At 37.2% G+C, this 23604-nt stretch overlaps 1 protein-coding gene across 49 annotated transcripts in view; it reads right to left on the reverse strand.

The window, feature by feature from the left end:
• cnksr2a (connector enhancer of kinase suppressor of Ras 2a) overlaps positions 1-23604 on the reverse strand; it is a 218235-nt gene that overhangs the window by 95957 nt on the left and 98674 nt on the right. For 22 of the 49 annotated variants that reach the window (XR_012399412.1, XR_012399414.1, XM_073940788.1 and 19 more), the window contains 3 exons: positions 21331-21399; positions 14075-14221; positions 1029-1162 (listed from right to left, as the gene is read on the reverse strand). Coding sequence is in view for 45 of the 49 variants with exons in the window: in XM_073940788.1 (XP_073796889.1) it covers positions 1029-1162; positions 14075-14221; positions 21331-21399 (350 nt within the window). In the remaining 4 variants the exon portion in view is untranslated. Of the gene's footprint in view, positions 1-720; positions 745-1028; positions 1166-14074; positions 14222-21330; positions 21400-23604 lie in introns of all 49 variants that reach the window. The other 27 variants (XR_012399413.1, XR_012399411.1, XM_073940780.1 and 24 more) reach the window with 7 other exon arrangements.

Raw genomic sequence — 23604 nt, forward strand, 5'->3', positions numbered from 1 at the left:
TGATACTGTATGCCTGCCCTAAAGGAATTCCATGTGATCAAGAAATGAAGACAGTTTCGAAGGGGAGGAAAGGTTTTTACAATATAATGAAGTGAACAGACATGTTGAACTATTATATGCATAGAAGATAGGTACATTTTCATTTCATGGCAACTTTAATGCCCTCGTGGGCACACCTGTTCAAATCCAGCACAGAGCAGGATGAGTAGTAACAGTGAGGTAATACTGGTGCTATAATAAAGATGGAAGTGAGGTTTAGAGGGCAGAGTGTAATGGGGGACAGCTAGTAAGAGCTGTGTAGGCAAACCTTAACGCCTTGAGGCACATAATGGAAACTGACACAAGTGGCTATGAACTTTAACACACTTTTTTTTTTTTTTTTTTTTTTACAGAAGGGGAGGAAGAACTAAAAGGGTAACCTGGATAGGAGTGAGGTTTAGTGATGGAGTGTAATGAAAGACACCTAGAAACCTTGCCTGCCTCCAAGAGGTGAACTAGCATACAGTGATACAGACTGAGCTCTTTAGCATACTTGTTCACATGCTAATCCAAATTTAGTTTGGAGTGTGAAAAGTAACTTAATTCAGATGGGAGTGAGGTTTAAGGGGGGTGAGTGTGATGGAGGCCAGTGAGGTGAACCGCACTCTCATGGCTCCAAGTGATGAACTAGCAAATGATGCTAAAAGCTAAATTCTTTAGCATTCTTGGAAGTCAGCTCACCTCCTAACATTAGTATGAATTCCGCTTGCAGCAGGGAGGATAGAAAGGTAACATTCACCTATTAAATACCTATTCCATCTTAAACAATAGTATTAATTACAATGTAACAGAGAGGTTAGCCGCAAAAAACAGTAACAAAGCATTGTGTTTCGGACCTATTATTTTCAGGATATATTATTGTATTATACTGACAGAATATTGACATGATACATACATGTTTTGACATAAAAAATGTATATTTTCAAAAAATACAAGATCATTTCTTAAAGTTATAGGTATTAAAAAATACCTATGCTGGACGAGTTTACCTGGGTGTGTATGGCTCAGATGGAGGAGGCGGAATATACAGGTCCTGCAGGGCGGAGCTATCACGCTTCGAGGGTGTGCTGATGGTGCTTGTGGGAGTGGCAGAGCTGCTGGTGGGACTCCTAGGAACGACTGGCTGCTGGGCAGACGAGATCATTGAATTAAAGATCAAAGTTTACTTCAACTATGGTAAAAACATCTGAGGGCACCACTAAATGTAATAATGGAGCTCTTTTCCAGGACGTGACCCAGACACTGATATCTGCAGACAGTCACAGGGGCGAAAGATAGAGATTAATAGGTCTCTGAGCAGTGAGACAGCAGCGCAGTCCCTCAGCAGTGCCGTCTGCACCAAACAGTGCACTGGGAGCTCTAGGTCAGGATGCTTTGACATAATGAGTGGGAGTCTATGGAAACATTTGCAACATCTCCAGAAAACACAATGACTTTGGAGACGTGTGATTAGTGTCTCCAGTGAGTTGAAAGACCGGGAACAGGGGTTGTGACACAGACTGCACAGTAGTATGCACAGACACGTGCAAACAATCACAGTGAAATGAGCATGGAAAATGAAACAGATGCACAGTTCTGTTTGGGGGAAAAGTCTCGAGTCTAGAACCAAACTCAAATCCTCCAACTAAAGCCGATTGAGGTTAATCTGCTCTCTCTGGCAGAAACACAGACACTTTCAGCTTCCTGCAGTTTGAGGTAAGTGATGTTAATGCCAATGATTTCAAAGCATCATAAGAAGCACAACGGCAACTGACAAACAGCATTTCTGATTTCTGTTAGTGCTGATAGTCATGATATCAAAACTGAAACAAACAAACAAACACATTACAGTTAACAGAACAAGTTACACACTTAAAGTACAGATCTATTTTGCTAATTTATTTTAATCTTGTACTATCCATTGCTATGGTTATAATGTCAGGAAATGCAATTTCAGATTCAGACCTGTTTTTTATTATTATTATTATTATTATTTACATTATTACTGGTTGTTGCCCATAGTATCAAATAACATTAAAAGTGTCCCATTCCATACTAATGTTACAAAATGTATAGAACTTAAAAGACACAAAGAAAAAATGAATGAAAAAACACAAAAACAAATTATATATAAAAATATTCACATTGTTTTTAATAAAAAAAATACGTTTTTCAATAAGAAATAAGCAACGAAAGAAAATTACAAATAGTCCCATATAGACATCAAAAAGACTCTTTTATGAATCCCCAAAGGGGAGACCATATTAACTGGAATTTGTCTGGTTGATGTTGATGTTTATCATAGGTGGTATTATCCATATCTGTGATATCCACATTTTATTAACAAAATGTTTTTGTTTTTTTAGCCAAATTCATCAGGACAAATGTTTTGTCTAGTTAGTCACATTCCACGCTTGAACATTTCTTTCTCAAAAACACAATCATCTACATAAATGTTGCTAACTATTCTAGCAGGCCAGTTTGTACTCTTTAAAGAGTTATTAGACGTTAGCCACCTATATGTTTATAAGCAACCGAAAAACATCACCACAAACGTCAGGGCACAAAAACACAAATGTTGGTTAAGGTTCAATAAATATAGTATGGGGTCATGTCAAAATTGTATTACCTCATATATTTATGTTTCAAATATGGTGAAATATTGTTACAGTACCAGATCAGTCCTGCTTTTTAATATGCTTGCAACTCCTGAAACTTTTCGTCATGTACTTAGCAGCATGAAAAATTACTCTAAACATTCATTTACATTATAAATGAGCTACAGTGGATGACCATTACAACCAATCTGACCATTACTGCCACACATGATGCCGTGGAGGGACTAAGGGATTAAGAACATGTTTTAGGTGTAACAGCAGTATGCAACTATGCCGCCAGGGGTTACAAAGGAAAAACATGCGAATCACCAGAAATATACAGTAACTGTAATGCTGTGTTCACACCAGATGCAAAGAGCTATTTGCACGTAAATAGACGCATGAACATTTTGAGTTTACTTGCTTTATTCGCGCGTCAAATTCACTTCACAATAGACATGGATTCACGTCATGGGCTTCTGTCTGCCCGGTAACTCTACCATAGGTGCAAAATAACTAACATGAACTTTATTAAGAGAATAACTGTGTTAATGTGCTTTATAAAGGCTGAAAAAATTGTGTCAATTCGTCTGGCGCCGTGTCTGAGTGCACTAGTTCCTTTAAGAGGTGCACCCAACTCTATGAGTTCATCAACGCCTCCAGAAACTACACCTGAATGATGGAAGCTTTCAGCGGTGCTTCAGACTGAGCCGAGCCCAGTTTGATGAACTGTTGTCTGCTGTCGGCAGGAGGATTTTCCCCTCGGAACCCCAAAAACAGGAGCTACGTCATAATCACACCCCTACAAAAAAAAGCTCATGGTTGGTTTACGTGGCCTGATAGTCTGCTGAAGTTCAGATTTTCCAAATTGAGCGATTAAGTGTGTAAATCGTGCAGAATGCTCAACTTGCACCGATTCATTCGCGTGAATCACATCATTTGCACTGCTTCATTCGTTCGTATCGCGCCGCATGATGTCTATTCACGTCTTTGCATTGACTTAATATGTAAATCACTCACGCTTAACGCTTCTTCCATGTCTGTTGTGAATGTAACGGAGGCCAGCTAGTGTGTGCTGTGCAGGTAAACCTCACTCCTCTGACCTCTAAAAGGTGTTCTAGCGACAGACGCTAGAGGTCATGGTCTTTAGCCTCATTGTTAGAGCACCCGACTCCCATGCGGAAGGTTGCTGGTTCAAAACCAGCTCGGAGCGGGTTGGGTGGCGTAGAGCCGGCGGGGTTACATTGGTGCCGTGACCCAGATGGGAGTGAGGTTTAGGGGGGTGAGTGTAACGGAGGCCAGCTAGTGTGTGCTGTGCAGGTAAACCTCAGTCCTCTGACCTCTAAAAGGTGCTCTAGCGACAGACGCTAGAGGTCATGGTCTTTAGCCTCCTTGTTAGAGCATCCGACTCCCATGCGGAAGGTTGCCGGTTCGAAACCAGCTCGGAGCGGGTTGGGTGGCGTAGAGCCGGCGGGGTTACATGAACACAGCATAAGTACCCTGCTACTTGCAGATGAAGACAAAATAATGAAACAAAGCATTATAATCCCTTCATAAATCATTAAAAAACTTGTTAAACTGTAAACTTGTTAAGTGGAATGAGAATTTATTTTAGAAATTAAAACTATAGGAATAAAAGACAATTAAAATGAAAGTACAGACATAAATAAATGATTGAATAAATAAGTAAATAAATGAGTAAATAAATAAATAAATACTGTACAGAAATCGATGATGCTGCTATCGCTACAGTTTAGCCATAGTGCAAACTCACTGACTAGAAAATAAAAGTAAATCTTCTCTTATAATACAAAAAATGTCTACACTGAACAATACATCTCTTATTTACATTATGCCTATAGTTTGTCATTTGCTATCAAATGATTTGCAAACCTGCAGAGTTTAAACTAACCGAACCGAGCTTAAGTTAGTACATTAAGTACATTCTGACTGAGACTTAAACATCTCTGACATAGCTGTGATCAATGATACAAAAACCTCTGGCGCACCAAATAGAGCTCTCGTACAGGCACAAGTCCATATGGTGTCTCATTTATCATTCTGCTTTCAGAATGGTGCTCGTGTACACATCCTTTGAGACCACTATGCAATCTCAATAAACCACAGAGGCAACCTCTGCAGCAACCTTTTACCCGACAGACAAAACGGCATTACATCATGTTAGTGTAGACTGCAAGGATTTAGGGTGCCATTTCAAAATAAGCACGCAGAAGCCTTTGAAAGCATTGGAAGGTGATGGAGGCCAAAAGTTTTTAAACAAAACACATGAAATTTCGATCATGTCCACTTGCACGGTCTAACGATATGAATGCAAGAACATCAGCCAATCTATTTGCTATATGGTTGTATTAGTGAAGCAAGGGTAGATTATGTTACGATATATTTATACAAACATTGGGTATGATGTTTGTTCATCAAGGATATTGTAATGATATACTCACATGTACATATGCCAAAAATGATAAATATCCATAAAAAATTAGGGATTTTAGGGATTACTAATTATTTCTGCTGGTTGATAGATTTCAGATATGTGCTCCTGGACATGAGGGTTTTGACACATTGTGCACAGCAGACGTACCTAAAAAAGGGATTTATTTTTTTAAATAGATCTTTCCAGTTTCTTGTTTTCTGCAATTAAGCATTTTAGATAAAAATCAGTAATCCACTGAATTTGATTTTTGGAAAAAAGAAAATAATATAATGATGATTTGTACTTAGTTGCCTTAACATTGGTTATTTGCATCCAAAAACAAAGAGTTATCGGCAGGGCCAGACAGAATCTACTGACATTTTTTGCTATTTCTGTGCCAAATTTTGTAATCAATCTGCAGATTTATGTGGACATTTTTTGAGAGTATAGTAACTAAAAATGACCTGTGATGAAACTTTTTAACAGTTTTTTTTTTTTTTTTTTTTAAGATTTAAGACAATGCAAGTACAATAATAAACACTTGTTGGGTAAACAAAGTATCTAATATAAAATAAAATCAAGTATTACTTTACAAATTGTATTGTACAGAAATATATGCAGTGGTGTAAAGTGACAAATTACAAATACTCAAACTACTGTCAGTAGTTTTTCTCAGAAATTGTAATTTACTAAGTAGTTTTAAAAATATGTACTTTTACTTTCCCTTGAGTACATTTTTAGTGCAGTATCGGTACTTTAATTCCATTACTTTCCTTCAACCTGCAGACACTACCTCATTTTTCTCATTTTCTGTCCAATCAATTTGCACATAGAAGGTAAAGTGCATCATACCGAACTACCTCAAGACATGGGCAATGTATAATTGCAGCAAAATGTTTGAAAGCATTAAAAGTGTCCAAGAAGATATCCAAAATCCTCACATGCATTGACCGAGAGACTGATTAGATGCATTTCACTAATGAGAAGAAGACTGATGTTTACTGTATAATGACCAAAATGGCCTTCAACACCCAGCAGGCACGAAACGTAAACATGAAATCAGATTGACATTGTACCCCAACGTCGTGTGGCTGTTGCATTTTGTTTGGAAATGAAAATCGGTTTGACGTCAGAGCTTAACGTCAGACCGACGTCAATGTCCAACGTCTAACATAAAATCAACCAAATATCAACATCTAGTGATATTACAGCTTGACCTTGAATGGACGTTTCCACTATGACTTCTATTAGACGTTGAATTTTGGTTGCCAAACCTGATGATTAAATGTCAGTGTTTGACATTTAATTATGACACTGGTTTAATTATGACATTCAATATGACACTGGTTTAAGATGTTGGCTCGACGTTGGATTTTGGTCACTTTGCAACACAACCTAAAATCAACCCAATATCATTATCATTTACCGACATTATTGGACATCAAAGTATCGTTGTCCTTAGACGCTGGCTAGACATTGAATTTTGGTCACTTTTGGTGCCTGCTGGGCAATAACTAAATGCACTACAGAATGTAACGTTTACACACATCCACAAATGACATGCAAATGCATCTGCTTTATACAGCCTAATACTCACTACTCACTACTCCTGAGTACTTTTGAAAGGTCTACTTTTTACTTTTTAAATATTACTTTGAATAATATTAACAACAGATACTTAGCATTACTACTTGCATACTTTTTTAGGCAAGTAATGGTTCTTTTATTTAAGTATGATTTTTCAGTTCTCTTTCCACCACTGAATATATGTATTTAAACATTTGCATATAATAATATTGTGGAAATGAATAAAAAAAATTTAATAAATATATATTTACACACATTTGCACAAGTAAATAAATAAACTCAATAATAGGCTAAATAGCCTGCGGAAATCTGCAGATTTCTGTGGGTGCATATTCTGTGTGTGCCTAGTTATCAGTTATTTATATTGGCTAACATTTCCATATTGCTGCATTTTTAATAAAAAGTGCAGCCAAAACAGCCATCATATGGCATATTCAAAATTTCCACCTTAAAACAATTTGATTGCAGATTTTTTTCCTCCATCGCCTTCCATAATAACCAACCGCCTATGAGTAGAATTGGTTTGGTACTACCTGTACTGCAAAAAGGTTGGTGTAAGAGTCATAATTTGATATAATTATATTTGATATTTATTTTTAGTGTTCAAGTACAGTTTACATATTATGATATGTTCAGTTGTATACATTTGCTAATTGCACCCCTACTCCTTTGTTTGTGATGGTTTGCTCCCAGGGCCGGATTATCCAATGGGCATTATGGGCACGGGCCCAGGGGCCCGTGAGCATTTGGGGCCCCTGCGAGAGGCGAAAAAAAAGTTTTTTTCTGAGGCGGAAAAAAGTTATTTTCGGAATGTCGCTTTGGCATATCTGCTGTCTGACTACTAGAGACAATATGACTAAAGAGCGTTGAAACTGCCACTGTCAGTGGCGCAGCGCATTAGTGCCTCGCATCGTGATCAGAGGCCTCCAACTCGATCCCGGATCGAATCCATCGTCTGCTGAACTCACCCTTATTTTTCTCTCCATCACATATCGGATTGGAAATACATTTAACAAGAAGGAAATGTTTTTTAAAATTAAAATAAATATGTAGTTAACCTTTAGCCTTTTTCAGATGTGCAAAAACAGTATCTAAAAGTTTATTTTATTGCAAATAATCTGCAGCTAATTTACAGTATAAAACAGCTTATTGTTATTTTCCACATGGTCTTAAATGTTAGCGACATCTTAATACAATTAATCTGTATTTAGTCGCCCTCTTCTGAACCCTGGTTAGCCTGATCATCTGCCACAACTTGCCCTACTTCACCCACTTTCTCCGACTTCATGGCACATAGCTTAAAGACACATGCCTTAATTAAGATGTCTCCCTCTCTGTAAAAAGAATCTATTGCTTTAGACAATATATTATCTCCTCATAGCAAATAGTCGCTACCATAGTATTATTATAATTTCATCATCTTCTTCTTACTATTATTATTAGATTATCATCATCATCATCATCATATTTAAAACGTGAGAAAAAGGCACCATATATAATCAATTATAAGCACGCAGACTTTTTTTTTCTTGATTTCTTTTTTATTTTTTTCAAAACTAAATGGAATGCTGTAATTGGTCAAGCGTGGAAATGCAAGTCTATAAAATAACGCGCGCTGCTGTGAGCGGACTGTAGTGTAGTAGGTGTCGGATATCAAAATGAGTGAAACAAGTGGATTTAGCAAACGCAAGCGAAAAAGAGAAAAGGAGGAGAGGGAGGCCTCTTTATTGAGGCATGTGCCATGCATTCAGACCTTCTTCAAAAGTACCCACGATGATGAGGAGGGGAACGAGGGTGAAGAAGACGTTATGGTGACGTTAGGTGATCAAGCTAGCGTTAACCGCACGCAGGAGGCTAACGGCAACGCGGCACAACATGAGGCAGAGCCTGTGGCTAGTTGCAGTGGCGGGAACAGCTGCAGCACAGACTGGGTTCATCATGTGTCTGACCCTGCTTTGTGGGGGGTAGTTAATGATGATGCTCGCGCCGTCCTGATTGATCGTGGGTCTGCTGCGTTCCACAACAGGCAGAAGAAATATCCAGGCTCAACCCGTGATGGAGGTTTAGGAGGGAAAGTGCGCTCCCTCACTAATGAATTGCTTCATTGCAAACTGCCAAACGGAGAAACAGTTTCTAGAGACTGGGCCACATACTCACCATCTACAGGTAGTATTTTTTGTTTTGCTTGTATGCTTTTTTCAACAAAAAAAAAATCAATTTACAAGTGGCTTTTCTGATTGGAAACATCCCGAACGTGTGCGTGAGCATGAGAAAAGCACAGAGCACTGTAATAGCATGTTAGCATTACTTCGGCGCTCATCTGGCAGTGGAACAGTAAATGCTAAACTAGTACAACAGTTACAGGATGAAAAGCGTTATTGGCGCGAAGTGCTCAAACGGGTTGTGGCTGTCATTAAATTTTTAAGTGAAAGAGGACTGCCTTTCCGTGGTGATAATGAAGTTCTTGGATCACCACACAATGGTAATTTTCTTGGCATTCTGGAAGTCATTTCTCAGTTTGATCCTTTTCTTGCTGAGCACATTAATAAATATGGACAGATTGGTAGGGGCAACACATCCTATCTTTCATCAACTATATGTGAGGAGTTGATTCAGCAAATGGGTGAAAAAGTGAAAGCTACTATAGCTGCAGAAATACAGCAGGCAAAGTATTTTTCTCTGATAGTGGACTCTACTCCTGACCTGTCACATACTGATCAGCTGACGTTCATTTTTAGATTTGTGAACAAAGAGGGGAAAATCATTGAACGATTTCTTGGCTTTGAACCAATTGAGAGTCACACAGGGCAGAGTCTGGCTGACACTGTAATGGCAATGCTTGACAATTTAAACTTAGATATAGCAAACTGCAGAGGCCAGGCATATGACAATGCAAACAATATGTCGGGGCGATATAATGGGCTTCAGGCTCATTTGAAAAACAAAAATCCTTTAATCCATTACATACCATGCGCAGCACATTCCCTCAATTTGGTGGGGGTAAATAGTATAGAAGGCTGCTGTCAAGATGCAAGCAAGTTCTTTGATCTCATGCAGTCCTTGTATGCATTTTGTGCAAGTTCTACTCATAGATGGAACGCATTTTTCAATAATGCAGAAATCAAGGTAGACATGACATTGAAATCACTGTCATCAACACGTTGGAGTTGCCGTGCAGATGCATCTAAAGCCCTTTGTGGAAATTATGCAAAAATCAGGGAAGTACTTCAGAACATGTCCTCTGATACAGGAGAAAAACGTGAAACACGCATGGAGGCAGCAGCACTGAACTCAAAATTGGGCACTCTTGACATGTCATTTATGTCACAGTTTTGGCACTGTGTATTAAGCAGATTCAAAGTAACAAGTGAGGCATTACAAAAGCCAGACATGGATCTGATGACTGCAATTCGTCTGTTTGAGTCTTTGAGATCATGGGTTTTATCACTTCGAGACCAGTTTGACCATTTTGAAAGATCTGCGAAGAATGTTCCTGGCGTGTGTCAGTCATATAAAGATGAACTACAAAGGGCCAAAAAGCGGAAAGGATTTCCAGATGAATCTACAGAGCATGAAGTAACTCTGAAAGGCAGTGAGCGATGCCAGATAGAAACATTTAATGTCATTATTGACAGGCTAGTCAGCTGTTTAGACCACAGAGTTGATGCATATCGGAACATTAATAACAGGTTTGGGGTTTTACTAAACCTGGACACTGAGGATTTGCCTACTGTTCGTAAACATGCTGATGCACTCTGTGCTTGCTATAATTCAGATTTAGATCTGAACTTTGCTGATGAAATTATCCAGTTCAGGTGTTTTGTAAAAAGTGAGCTGGATAAGTCTCCTCAAAAACTGCTGCAGGTGCTCTTGAAACACAGTCTGCAGTCAACTTTCCCCAATGTGTTTGTAGCTCTACGAATATTTTTGACATTGCCAGTTACAAACTGTGAAGGAGAAAGATCATTTTCACAGATGGCAAGAATTAAAAATGAACTCAGAACAACACAAACACAGCAACGTCTCAGTGCACTGTCGCTGATGGCCATTGAATCTCAGCTGGTCAAGGAGTTAGACTTTGATGATATTGTAGCTGAGTTTGCTAAAAGAAAAGCCAGAAAGAAGTCTTTTTAAGAGAAAGAGAGGTCCTGAAAAGGAGAGAGACAGACAGGAAAAGCCTGTTAAAATCAGAAAAGGAGAGAGAGACAGATAAAGCCCCTGAAGAGGAGAGAGAGACAGATAAAGCCCCTGAAGAGGAGAGAGAGAGACAGATAAAGCCCCTGAAGAGGAGAGAGAGACAGATAAAGCCCCTGAAGAGGAGAGAGAGAGACAGATAAAGCCCCTGAAGAGGAGAGAGACAGATAAAGCCCCTGAAGAGGAGAGAGAGACAGATAAAGCCCCTGAAGAGGAGAGAGAGAGACAGATAAAGCCCCTGAAGAGGAGAGAGAGACAGATAAAGCCCCTGAAGAGGAGAGAGAGAGACAGATAAAGCCCCTGAAGAGGAGAGAGAGACAGATAAAGCCCCTGAAGAGGAGAGAGAGAGACAGATAAAGCCCCTGAAGAGGAGAGAGAGACAGATAAAGCCCCTGAAGAGGAGAGAGAGAGACAGATAAAGCCCCTGAAGAGGAGAGAGAGAGACAGATAAAGCCCCTGAAGAGGAGAGAGACAGATAAAGCCCCTGAAGAGGAGAGAGAGACAGATAAAGCCCCTGAAGAGGAGAGAGACAGATAAAGCCCCTGAAGAGGAGAGAGAGAGAGAGACAGATAAAGCCCCTGAAGAGGAGAGAGACAGATAAAGCCCCTGAAGAGGAGAGAGAGACAGATAAAGCCCCTGAAGAGGAGAGAGAGACAGATAAAGCCCCTGAAGAGGAGAGAGAGAGACAGATAAAGCCCCTGAAGAGGAGAGAGAGAGACAGATAAAGCCCCTGAAGAGGAGAGAGACAGATAAAGCCCCTGAAGAGGAGAGAGAGAGACAGATAAAGCCCCTGAAGAGGAGAGAGACAGATAAAGCCCCTGAAGAGGAGAGAGAGACAGATAAAGCCCCTGAAGAGGAGAGAGAGAGACAGATAAAGCCCCTGAAGAGGAGAGAGAGAGACAGATAAAGCCCCTGAAGAGGAGAGAGACAGATAAAGCCCCTGAAGAGGAGAGAGAGACAGATAAAGCCCCTGAAGAGGAGAGAGAGAGACAGATAAAGCCCCTGAAGAGGAGAGAGACAGATAAAGCCCCTGAAGAGGAGAGAGAGAGAGACAGATAAAGCCCCTGAAGAGGAGAGAGACAGATAAAGCCCCTGAAGAGGAGAGAGAGAGACAGATAAAGCCCCTGAAGAGGAGAGAGAGAGAGAGACAGATAAAGCCCCTGAAGAGGAGAGAGAGAGACAGATAAAGCCCCTGAAGAGGAGAGAGACATATAAAGCCCCTGAAGAGGAGAGAGAGACAGATAAAGCCCCTGAAGAGGAGAGAGAGAGACAGATAAAGCCCCTGAAGAGGAGAGAGAGACAGATAAAGCCCCTGAAGAGGAGAGAGAGACAGATAAAGCCCCTGAAGAGGAGAGAGAGACAGATAAAGCCCCTGAAGAGGAGAGAGAGACAGATAAAGCCCCTGAAGAGGAGAGAGAGACATATAAAGCCCCTGAAGAGGAGAGAGAGACAGATAAAGCCCCTGAAGAGGAGAGAGAGAGACAGATAAAGCCCCTGAAGAGGAGAGAGAGACAGATAAAGCCCCTGAGGAGGAGAGAGAGAGACAGATAAAGCCCCTGAAGAGGAGAGAGAGAGAGACAGATAAAGCCCCTGAAGAGGAGAGAGACAGATAAAGCCCCTGAAGAGGAGAGAGAGACAGATAAAGCCCCTGAAGAGGAGAGAGAGACAGATAAAGCCCCTGAAGAGGAGAGAGACAGATAAAGCCCCTGAAGAGGAGAGAGACAGATAAAGCCCCTGAAGAGGAGAGAGAGACATATAAAGCCCCTGAAGAGGAGAGAGAGACAGATAAAGCCCCTGAAGAGGAGAGAGAGAGACAGATAAAGCCCCTGAAGAGGAGAGAGAGACAGATAAAGCCCCTGAAGAGGAGAGAGAGAGACAGATAAAGCCCCTGAAGAGGAGAGAGAGAGACAGATAAAGCCCCTGAAGAGGAGAGAGAGACAGATAAAGCCCCTGAAGAGGAGAGAGAGAGACAGATAAAGCCCCTGAAGAGGAGAGAGAGAGACAGATAAAGCCCCTGAAGAGGAGAGAGAGAGACAGATAAAGCCCCTGAAGAGGAGAGAGAGAGAGACAGATAAAGCCCCTGAAGAGGAGAGAGAGAGACAGATAAAGCCCCTGAAGAGGAGAGAGAGAGACAGATAAAGCCCCTGAAGAGGAGAGAGAGAGAGACAGATAAAGCCCCTGAAGAGGAGAGAGACAGATAAAGTCCCTGAAGAGGAGAGAGACAAACAGGAAGAGGTATTATTTGTGTGTGTGTGTGTGGTTTCAGATAATTTTAGGCTTATAATCAAGTTGACCCACAGTATGCTGTTTATTTACTTTTCATCTCTAGGAGAGTAGAGAAAATACAGGGAGAGGAGAAGAGAGACAGAGCTGAGGAGGAGACAAACAGTAAGGAAACATTAAGTGTGTTTTATGTAGGACTCAGATTCAAAGAACTGGATTGGCATTATGTGCTATATGCCTATGATATGAATTATGCAGGGAAAAGTCCTTATATTGCTGCTGGTTTGTTTATATATATATATACTGTAGAAGTAGATATTTGTATACATTAAAATACACAAAAATATATTTTAGTATTGCATCAGTGCACCTGAACAAATATACTAAATACCACAAATTTTACTAGTTTTATTAGTATTTCTTCAAAGTGCTTTGTATGCTTTAAAAATAAGTTAAATCTTCATATATATATAGAGAGAGAGGGAGATTAATAAAAAATTGTGATTTTATTATTTTTATTTTATAACTAAGGGGTTCGGCCAGGTAGGGGGCCCTACAAGACATTGTGCCCAGGGGCCTATGACTTCTTAATCCGGGCCTGTTTGCTCCACCTTTATTGGACTGTTTTAAGTTATATTACGGGATGCAAAAGTGAAAGATAGAAATACGGAGCAACAGAGTTTTTTGACCGGAGTTTATTGATATTACTGCATGAGAATTTAGTAAACATCCTTAATGGAAACGGAACCCGAATCAATTTATTGCTCGACTAATTTCCAAAAAATTCTGATAGTACAGGTGGTACTGTTACATTTTCAAAATGTAACTGTCGACTTGATAATTTATGGTTAGAAGGTAGGACGTTTGAATGGAAAGCGACACATAAGCAGGCAGGTGCATCATGGGAAATGGAGTCAGTGCCAGGTCCCTATCTGAGATGAAGCCAGGAAGCGGGTGGCAAACGGGGGAAGTACAGCCCAAAATGATGCAAGTTTTGGGGACAGGGCAGTCGGAATCCTACCTGCAGGGCCAAGGGCTTCCATCTCATGTTCTTTAGTAGGGCTGGGGCGGAGGTGAGGGTGCTCTGGGGACGCTTTTTCAGGGTCAATGTCACACCGGCAGGGTCCCCACGCAGAGAGCTTACCAAGTTTTTCAACTGCCAGCCCACCTACAGCAACAAACACAGGGTCAACATACACAGACTCGACAAGAACGCCACACAGAGACATCACTCGACAGGCAGCTGCTAGTTAATGGTAGAATTCATCTCTCTATATTCGCCTATTGTGAATATGGAGAGAGAGTAATAACTCTACAACACAAACACTAACTTCCTGACACACAGTATATGTTGATTAAGTTTACTATGTGGAATGAGTGTACACTAATGAGGCATGATGTTTGCTAATCTTTCAATTGAGTCTTCATTAAAGTCTAGGATAAGACTTGACATTCCATCGCTTGGAAATGTCAATATTTGAGCCTTTGGCTCATCTTATATAAAGTTGGTTCATGAATTTTACATTGCAAAGCATGAATAATGAAGCAATCTTCTAACGTAAAAAATAAGGTTGAAATAAAAGAATCTATTTCCATAAATCAAAGATAAATAAAAGATAAAATCTTTTTTAATTGTTAAAGTTCTTGTTATAGTGTTGTAAAAATGCCTACTGAGTCTCCAAGTGAAGCTAATAGCTAGAAGCAACTGTATAAACGCAATGCTAAAATAATGTGACACACTGTGTGCAAGCTCTACATTTTTAAAGATGTTTACATTAGAGATGAATTATTAAAATACATGAATTCATAATGTTTCACCATTTAGTCTAGCACTATGTGCAAAGTATAACAAGTAATTTAACAATGATTAAGTGCTGTAAATTATGTAAAGCGATTAATTTATTAAATAATTAGTGTAACGAAATGAAATTTGATTTAATTCAATTAATAAATGCAATTTAAATATAAGTAAAGGAAATTAAATAAAATAAAATAATACAATTAAATAAAATTATAAACCATGGTTCAGGTTGTTTATATTTAAAATCCAATCAGTCCATTAAAACTTTGTGTAATATACACTTAACACAAAATGTAAGAGTTTATAGCTGGAAACATTAACTCTATAATAAAACGTCACACACTCAATAATCACTACAGTTTAAATGCACAACATATTAATATCATATTAGCTTTCTTTATGTCTAAGAGGTGAAATTAATGTTTACATGTACAAACACAAAAAAATATGTATTTTTCTATTATACACTGTAAAAGATTTTTGTAAAAGACACAGTATTTAACTGTAATATGAGCTGTATTTTACTGTAGGACAGTTATGTTACTATTTAGACAGTATGTTACTGTATTTTAAAGTTTAAAGTAAAATTACTGTCTATTTTACAGTAAAGATATACAATACTAAAAATACATCAATGGTGCTGCAAATGTAAATACAGTATTTTTGCTGACATTGATTAACAATAAGTTACTGGCGAACTACAGTTAAAGTAACTGTAGATTCTACAGGAAATCATTACCAGTTTACAAATATACATTTATCTATTTATTTATTTATTGTGTTGTCATTTGCCTTTTTAAAATGAACAGTAAAATACTATTTTTTTAGCTACAGCGTACAACTGTTACTAAAAAGTGACCTTAATATTAATGCAGACAGTATGCACATGTGTCTGAAACAGTTTCTCAACATTCCCTGCATTGTAAAATATTTCCCTGTGGTTGCCGGCTTTATTTTAATTTAATTTAATTTGCCTTTTTAAGTTAACAGTAGGATACTGTTTTTGTTAGATATCCAAATGGCAGCTGTGGTTAAAACCGTAAAAGTATGGTAATTTATTTATTTATTTATTTATGTATTTTTTGTTATTTACCTTTTTGAAACAACAGTAAGATACCGTTTTTGTTAGATACAGCAAACAACTGTTACTAAAAAGGGACCTAAATATGAATGCAGACAGGATGCATGTGTGCCTGAATCAGTTTATGCACAATCTGCACTATAAAGTACTTTCCTTTGAAAAAGCAGTAATCCAATAACATCTGTGGTTTCCGGCCTTATACTGTAAAAATACAGTACCTTCTTTTATTTTTAAATTTTATTTTTACTTTTTTTCGAGTGATTTTTTTAATTGCTAATTTGCTTTTTTAAATGAACAGTAAGATACAGTTTTTTTTAGATACAGCATACAACCATTACTAAAAAGTGACCTACTATAAATATGAATGCAGAGAGTATGCATGTGTGTCTGAATAAGTTTTGCGCAAATTCATTGCACTGTGAAATATTTCCCTTAAAAAAAAAACAGCAATCCAATGGCAGCTGAGGTTGCTGGCTCCATGCTGTAAATGTATGCATTTACTACTGTAATATACAATGTAAACGATTTTTGTAAATTACAAAGTATTTAACTGTCATTTGAATTGTATTTTACTGTAGGACAGTTATGCAGTATGCTACTGTACTTTAAAGTTGTAATGTGACAATTACTGTTTGCTTTACAGTAAAAATATACAATTCTGAAAATACATACATGACGCTGTAAATGTAAAACAGTATTGTTGCTGTATTTGATTTACAGTAAGTTACTGGCGAACTGCTGCCAGTAAGTTACTGTAGATTTTACAGGAAATTGTTAACACAGTAATGACAACTTTCAATTGTTTTTTTTTTTGTTTGTTTGTTTTGTTTTTATACAGAGCTAATGTGATTTTCTATCCCCTAAACCAGAGAAAACATTTTACAATTACCATTAAGGCATACTTCAGTATTATTCTTTAAGAGCAGTCCACTGTTGGCTGGTCCCCAAAATGTAGGTGGTTTAAAGTTGTACGATCTTTTAATATCTTTGTGGGGACGTTTGGTTCCCATGATGTAGGCAAAACATAATCCACACACACAGTTTAAACTAAGCATGCCCTTCACAGACAGATAAAACCACAAATACACACACATACACACACACAGAGATGGGCTGGTTATACAGAACCTGATCCTGTAGGCTATGGGGAGTTTACACATAGAGCAGCTCCCACAATGCACCATTCTTAATGCCCGCTGAGATTGTTGGAGAGCACAAACCGCTCATTGTGATGGTAATTGTTTGTCTGTGTTTTTCGCTACAAGCCGAATTCGTATCGCTCATCGCACATTAGAGAGGCCTTTATCCAATTATAAAGGTGACAACAATCTAATTACATGAGGATTAACGAGACCTTAGTGTTGCTGATCTTTCATCGCAAAAACAGCTCAGCATCCCCCATCACGCCGACAAGATGATAAACTCATGTGAAAGCTGAAATCTGATGCATTCAAGTAAAACCAAAAGATCATCTTGAAGGGATAGCTCACTTAAAATTTTGAATTCTGTCATAATTGATTGTTCCAAACATGTATGCAGTTCTTTTTATTTGGTAAACATAAAAAGAAAACACATGGGTACACAAATAATTTTACCCTCAATGAATTCATATTGCAAAACATAGAAGTCAGTTCTTCTGCACTGAATCCTTTGTTCTGGGTCTTTGGCCTTTCAATCTAGACTTTTTAAATATCAAATTTTAGTGAATCAACTTATTTCACCTTCTTTTGAATTTCTGTTTACAAAATTAATCACAATATGGCAACAAGTGATTTATAGCTAGCATGTTATTATATTTTATATTGTATTATAAGACTACTGTCATGTTTTTTTTCTTTTCATTAAAATGTTCATTAAATTTAAGCATAAATCATCAATTAACCTTTCTTTGTAAGCAAATATGAATAATTACCAAAGGTAAACAGAAAATACATATTTTAATGACACATTAAATGTTGATTAATATTATATATTGTTATACTTTATATATTGTTGTGGTTGTGTTTACTATCTTTACTTTTTTGTCGGTCAAATATCTCTATCTGCTTTTTTAGAATTAATGACAGTGACAACTGGAAATCTTTGTTTATATTAAGAATTTCATATTACTGTGTTGTATGATTCGTTATTTATTCTTTTTTTTTATTCTAACTTAAATTGTTTCACTCTGATTTTTTGCTAATGACACTTTTCTATTTATTCTATACAACCCTTTACTATTTTATATTCTGTTTTTTTCTTTTGTCTTGTTTGATCATCAACCAATACCTCTCTATATCCTTCATAATAGCTATCCTACATTTACTTCATTAGACTAAATGAAAATTGCAACAATTAGTTATTGTTCTTTTGTTGCTTACATTGATTAAGCAATAATGTAAATGAAAACATTAACGTAGCCTAATTGCACATAAGTGTCCTCTGGCTTCAATAAAAATTAAGCAAACATTACACTGGATTGTATAGCACACCATAATGCTCACTTTGCATGGTTATGGGTAAAAATAAAAAAGCAAACATCTCTAGAAAGAAATTTGAAGTAAACATATGCAAATTTTCTCTAAATGAGGCCATGTTTGGATTAAACGTATGTTGTTAGTAAAGTACTCTGATTAAAAGTAAACAGGAGTTTTTTTAAATGCAAATATAGGCTTGGGTTTTAGAATAAATGCATGGACTCATTTTTTGATTTTACATATCAAACATAGCAAAACCAAAACTGAAGGTCACCAGAAATGCACTGCATGTTTTTTGTTTTGTTTTTTTGATAATACCCAGCAGACACATGATGTCAACATGACGTCATATTGACGTTGTACCTTAAAGTCATGGAACATTGCATTTGTTAGGAAATGAAAATCGTATCGACACCAGAACCCAAAGTCAGGCCGATGTCAATGTCCAACGTCGGATAGATCTTCAATTTTTGTTACCTTCCAACACAACCTAAAAACAACTAAATATCAATGTCTAATGATGTTACAGCTTGGCGTTGTGTGGACATTACCAATATAAAGCCTATCAGACAGATTTTGGTTGTCGTACCTGATGAATAAATGTCAGTATTTGATGTCAATATAATGCTGGATTAAGATGTTGGCTAAATGTTGGATTTTGGTCATTTTCCAACACAACCTAAAATCAACAAAATAGCAACATAATTTCACGTTGTTATTGGATAACATTGCCCTTAGATGCTGGTGACCTAAACCTAATCTAATATTAATGTCTTATGACATTGTGTGTCTGCTGGGTAGAAACAGTTTCTATGTTATTGTTTTTTAGAGGTATTGTCAGTATTGGGCACTCAAATCATGTTTACTTAATACTGTGTATCAGGGCTGAACGATATTGGAAAAACCTGACATTGAGATTTAGTTTTTTCTGTGATATATATTGTGATATACTCTATACAATTTCACCAAATGATTGAATAGCACTATTTAGAATGTATTTATAGCCACATTTTATTTTAATGTTCAATTCTTGATCTGAACAAACAATTAAAATTTGACATTTGCTTCAATAAACTCCTAATTAGCTCTTTATTAATAGATATTATTTTAGGTATTGGGAATAATTAGGCATGTAGAATGTGATCATGCAGAATATGTAGTTTATGATTACTAATAAAAAGGCTCACACGGAATCTGCGTACGCAGAAATCCACAGATTTCGGCAGATTTTTAGCCCAACGAGTCTATGTAATTATGTAAATCTGTGTAAATTTATATTTATTCATATTTTACATTTATTTCACAAATATTATTGTGTTAAAATAATGGTAATATTAAACTGTCCATATGATTTATATGCAATACAGTTTGTAAAGTTATATTTTGTCTTTTAGTAGTTATATTATAAGAGACTTCCATCAAATAAGTGAATCTAATAGGATTTACATTGCAAACATTAAATTATTTTTTATTTCATATAATAAGTTTTTAGTTATGATATCCTAAAATAATTCAGCATAAATCCGCAGATTTTTTACAAAATACTCAGCAGAAATAGCCAAAAATATCTGCAGATTCTGTCTGGCCCTACTAATAAGCAGCCAATATCTCAATAACATATATGCTATTAATAAGCAACTTATTAATAGTGAGAATTAGTCCCAAAAGTCTTATCATATGTAATAATTTTAATTGATTAAGATGATTCTGTAGGGGAGTGAATCACGCATAAAATGTAATAATGCATAGATGAATGCAATTAAGCAAAGATAAAGATAACGACAGTAAAATAAACAGTGCATTCAAAATGGTTTTGTATATGTGAATGTAAAAATTACACTGTAAAGTCTTTACTGTATTAATTCAATAAAATGATTCCTGATTAAACTTTTTTGGCTATTTTTTTTTTTTGCGCCTGAATATTTTCATCTCTATCAGGCCTTAAAAACATTCATATTAATAAATGTCCCTTCATTGTGCTTAAACTCTGCATCAACATTGAAGCAATCCCAAGTCAACATTGCATATCCACCGCAATTTGACTATTGCAAATGCACACATTGCGATACCAATGCAGCCATACTGTGTGTGTGTATGAGCATCTTTTTTTTTCATGGAAATAGCCTGAATAGAAATCATCAACTGTTCACATTTTTTAAAAAACCTTCTTCTAGTGACACTCTAACAGGTTTGGAACAACTTGAGGATGATCAAATGGTGATAGCGTTTTCATTTTCAGGTGAACAGTCCCTTTAAACCTAATCAACAACGCCATTATAATGAACAGAAATGATGAAGAGGGGGAACTTGAGGATGAAATTAAAATATTCAAAGAATTATTCAGAACCTCCCGCACATCAAACACAACTCAAACTCAAACAGAATTCATTTCACAAGCTCACAACTCAATCTGCACTTACTTCAGACACAAATGCACGCAAAAAAAGCACTATCAATTATTTGAAGGCAACTCCACGTAGAACAGCCACTGGAGCACTTATTGACGTACTTGTGCATGTGAAAAAAAAAATAGAACCATCCTTAAAAAACACACTCAATGCCCTTCATTTACATCCTCTTATGCCCTTTAAACACCCTCCGGCTACACTCAGAAATGCCATTTAAAGTGTAACACTCAATCAGCATTGTGAATTTAGGCAAATTGGAATATAGTCGCTCCAGTCCAAGAAACGAGCTAAAAATACATCAAGTAATGGGGTTTGAAAACTCCTGGTACTTTAACAAGGACATAAAGCCCTTAAATTCAAATGCACCTCATTTTCAGTCCCATAATTCATATGCACAAACATGCAGTCGGATGCCAAGTGAGATTTACATACATAGGGGAAAATAATTGATGGATGGATGGAGGGATGGATGGATGAAAGAGTATAAATGAAGCAAATGGATAGAGTGACTTGAGAAGAGCTGAAACTCACCACAGTCTGATGGTTGACCTGAATAACCTCATCACCTGCGTGGATCTTTTTACAGCGGTCTGCTGGAGACTAAGAGCGAGATGGAAAGAGATATAAAAAGACGGAACAATAGGGGGATATAAATGAATTTAAAACAAAGGGCAGGACTGCTTTATTTCATGCACAACTTTTACATTTGGCAAACACTTTACCATAGGGTTGTATTAGTTACTGTTAACATGAAAACAAAACAATTATTAAAGCATTTCTTCACCTTTATTAATGTAAGTTATTAGAAATAAAGTTCTTCAGTGTTAGTTCATGTTAACTTATGCTGTGTTCAGACTGCATGATTTTGACTGGCCGACAGGTTTTGAGAAATCGCAGACAAATGCTTGAAATCACAGGCAAATCAGTGCTCATTAACTTGAGTAACAATCATACAGTGTGAACTATCAAAGATGTGATCTGAGAGAATCGCAGATGAGTCGCGGACACCTGTGAGATATTTGGCATGCTAAGTATCTGGAGCTGATTGGATTCCAATCATGCCGTGTAAATTGTTTTCTGATTGAAAATAACATCAACGACTATCTACAGCCAATGAGAGAGCAGCATCCACTAGTATGGGTATCTGAAAGTCAGCGGGAGGTTGGGGAGAAGTTAAAAAGGCTTCTTTTCTGTCTTATTAGACCAGAGAAATTCAGGAAAAACTAGTGGAAATTTGGCAGGAGCACCCATGTCTGTTTGACATGTCAATATCACAACTGGGTCGAAAAATAAAAACATTTGGAGAAAAATAGCTAATTCCTTTCAAAACCCAGGTGAGAAAATTTTTTTTATAGCCCACTAAAGGCTTCTTTCTCATTTTGTAGTTAATCACAAAAGATATACTATATGACCTTGCGTTGTTTTCATGTCACTTCTCACATGTGTTTGATTGTGAGACGTAGTTCGTGGACCAGGACAAAGTTGTCAATAATTCTTCCTATTGTAATGCCATGCAGTGTGAAACCCCCTGTTGCTGATCCATCTTACAGTGTAAACAGCACAGACAGAACGCTAGCCCAGATAGCCATTAAACATCTGTGACAGGGCTACTTTGAAAAACGTGCAGTCTGAACTCGACATAACAGTGCATTAACTAAGGTTAACAAGCATATATTTGGATTTTAATAATGCATAAGTAAATAAGATGAATAAATGTTGTACAAGTATTGTTCATTATTAATTCATCTCAGTAATTTAATTAACTAACATTAACTAATGAAATCTTCTTGTAAAATGTGACCTACAGTGTATTGAACAAGTCAGTTTACAATGGATTAAAGAGAAATTAGCTTAGAGTAATTCAGAATTTTTAAATAATGGCCTGTTTTCACTGCGTGGTACAGTACGGTTTGGTACACTTTTATGACCGTTTCCACTGTCAAGAGGTACCAAAAAGCAAACTGTTCCCACTTTTTGGGTACCCATTTGAAAAGGTACCTAGCACAATAAAAGAGTGCTGAAGACGGAGCGAGAGGTGCAGCTTAACACTATTGGTTTACAGAGATACGTCACTAAATCATGCACAGCCAGGGGAGAGAGAAAAAGCAACATTTTTTAACACACAGCCGAAACATTACACCGTAATGATATATACATACAATAACGAGTACCCTTTTGACAGTGAAAACGCAAGCCTGATAAAGTTGACTCATACAGACCCCTACTGTACCAATCAGTGGAAATGGGTCATTAAGTTTCTTATGCTCACCAAAGGTATATTTATTTGATAAATACAATAAATAAGAACAATTAGTAATGAGCAAAATGGACAAAAATTACAAAAAGTAATGAACGTTTTGAAAAAGTACATTTGTAAAAGTAAATTTCAAATTAAAAATGTTATCAAGTCGTTATAGATTACAAACAATAAATACTTAATATATTTCATATTACCCGTTTTGTATTGATATTGTCAGAGTCACCAGCAATCTAGCCCAAGCAGTTCGCTGGAGAACTACAGATCTGCTGGTATACTGACTACAAGATACAGTCCTGCAACACACACACACACCTGCTCCAAGTCTAAATTGATTGACTCCCACAGCTGATGCTGCTCATGTACTGATTACACACACGTAGATACAGCTCACTTTGCCTCTCTCATGTCTGAGTCTTGTTATACTGAACTGTGAACATTACAACAAGGTTTCGTTGCCTTCTGTGTTTGAACCTTGCTTTGTTTTGTTAGTTTTTTTCTTGTCTGCTGCCTGCCTTTTGACCATCTGCCTGTTTATTTGACTACGA

Source organism: Danio rerio, chromosome 24, assembly GCF_049306965.1.
Source record: "Danio rerio strain Tuebingen ecotype United States chromosome 24, GRCz12tu, whole genome shotgun sequence".
NCBI lineage: Eukaryota > Metazoa > Chordata > Actinopteri > Cypriniformes > Danionidae > Danio > Danio rerio.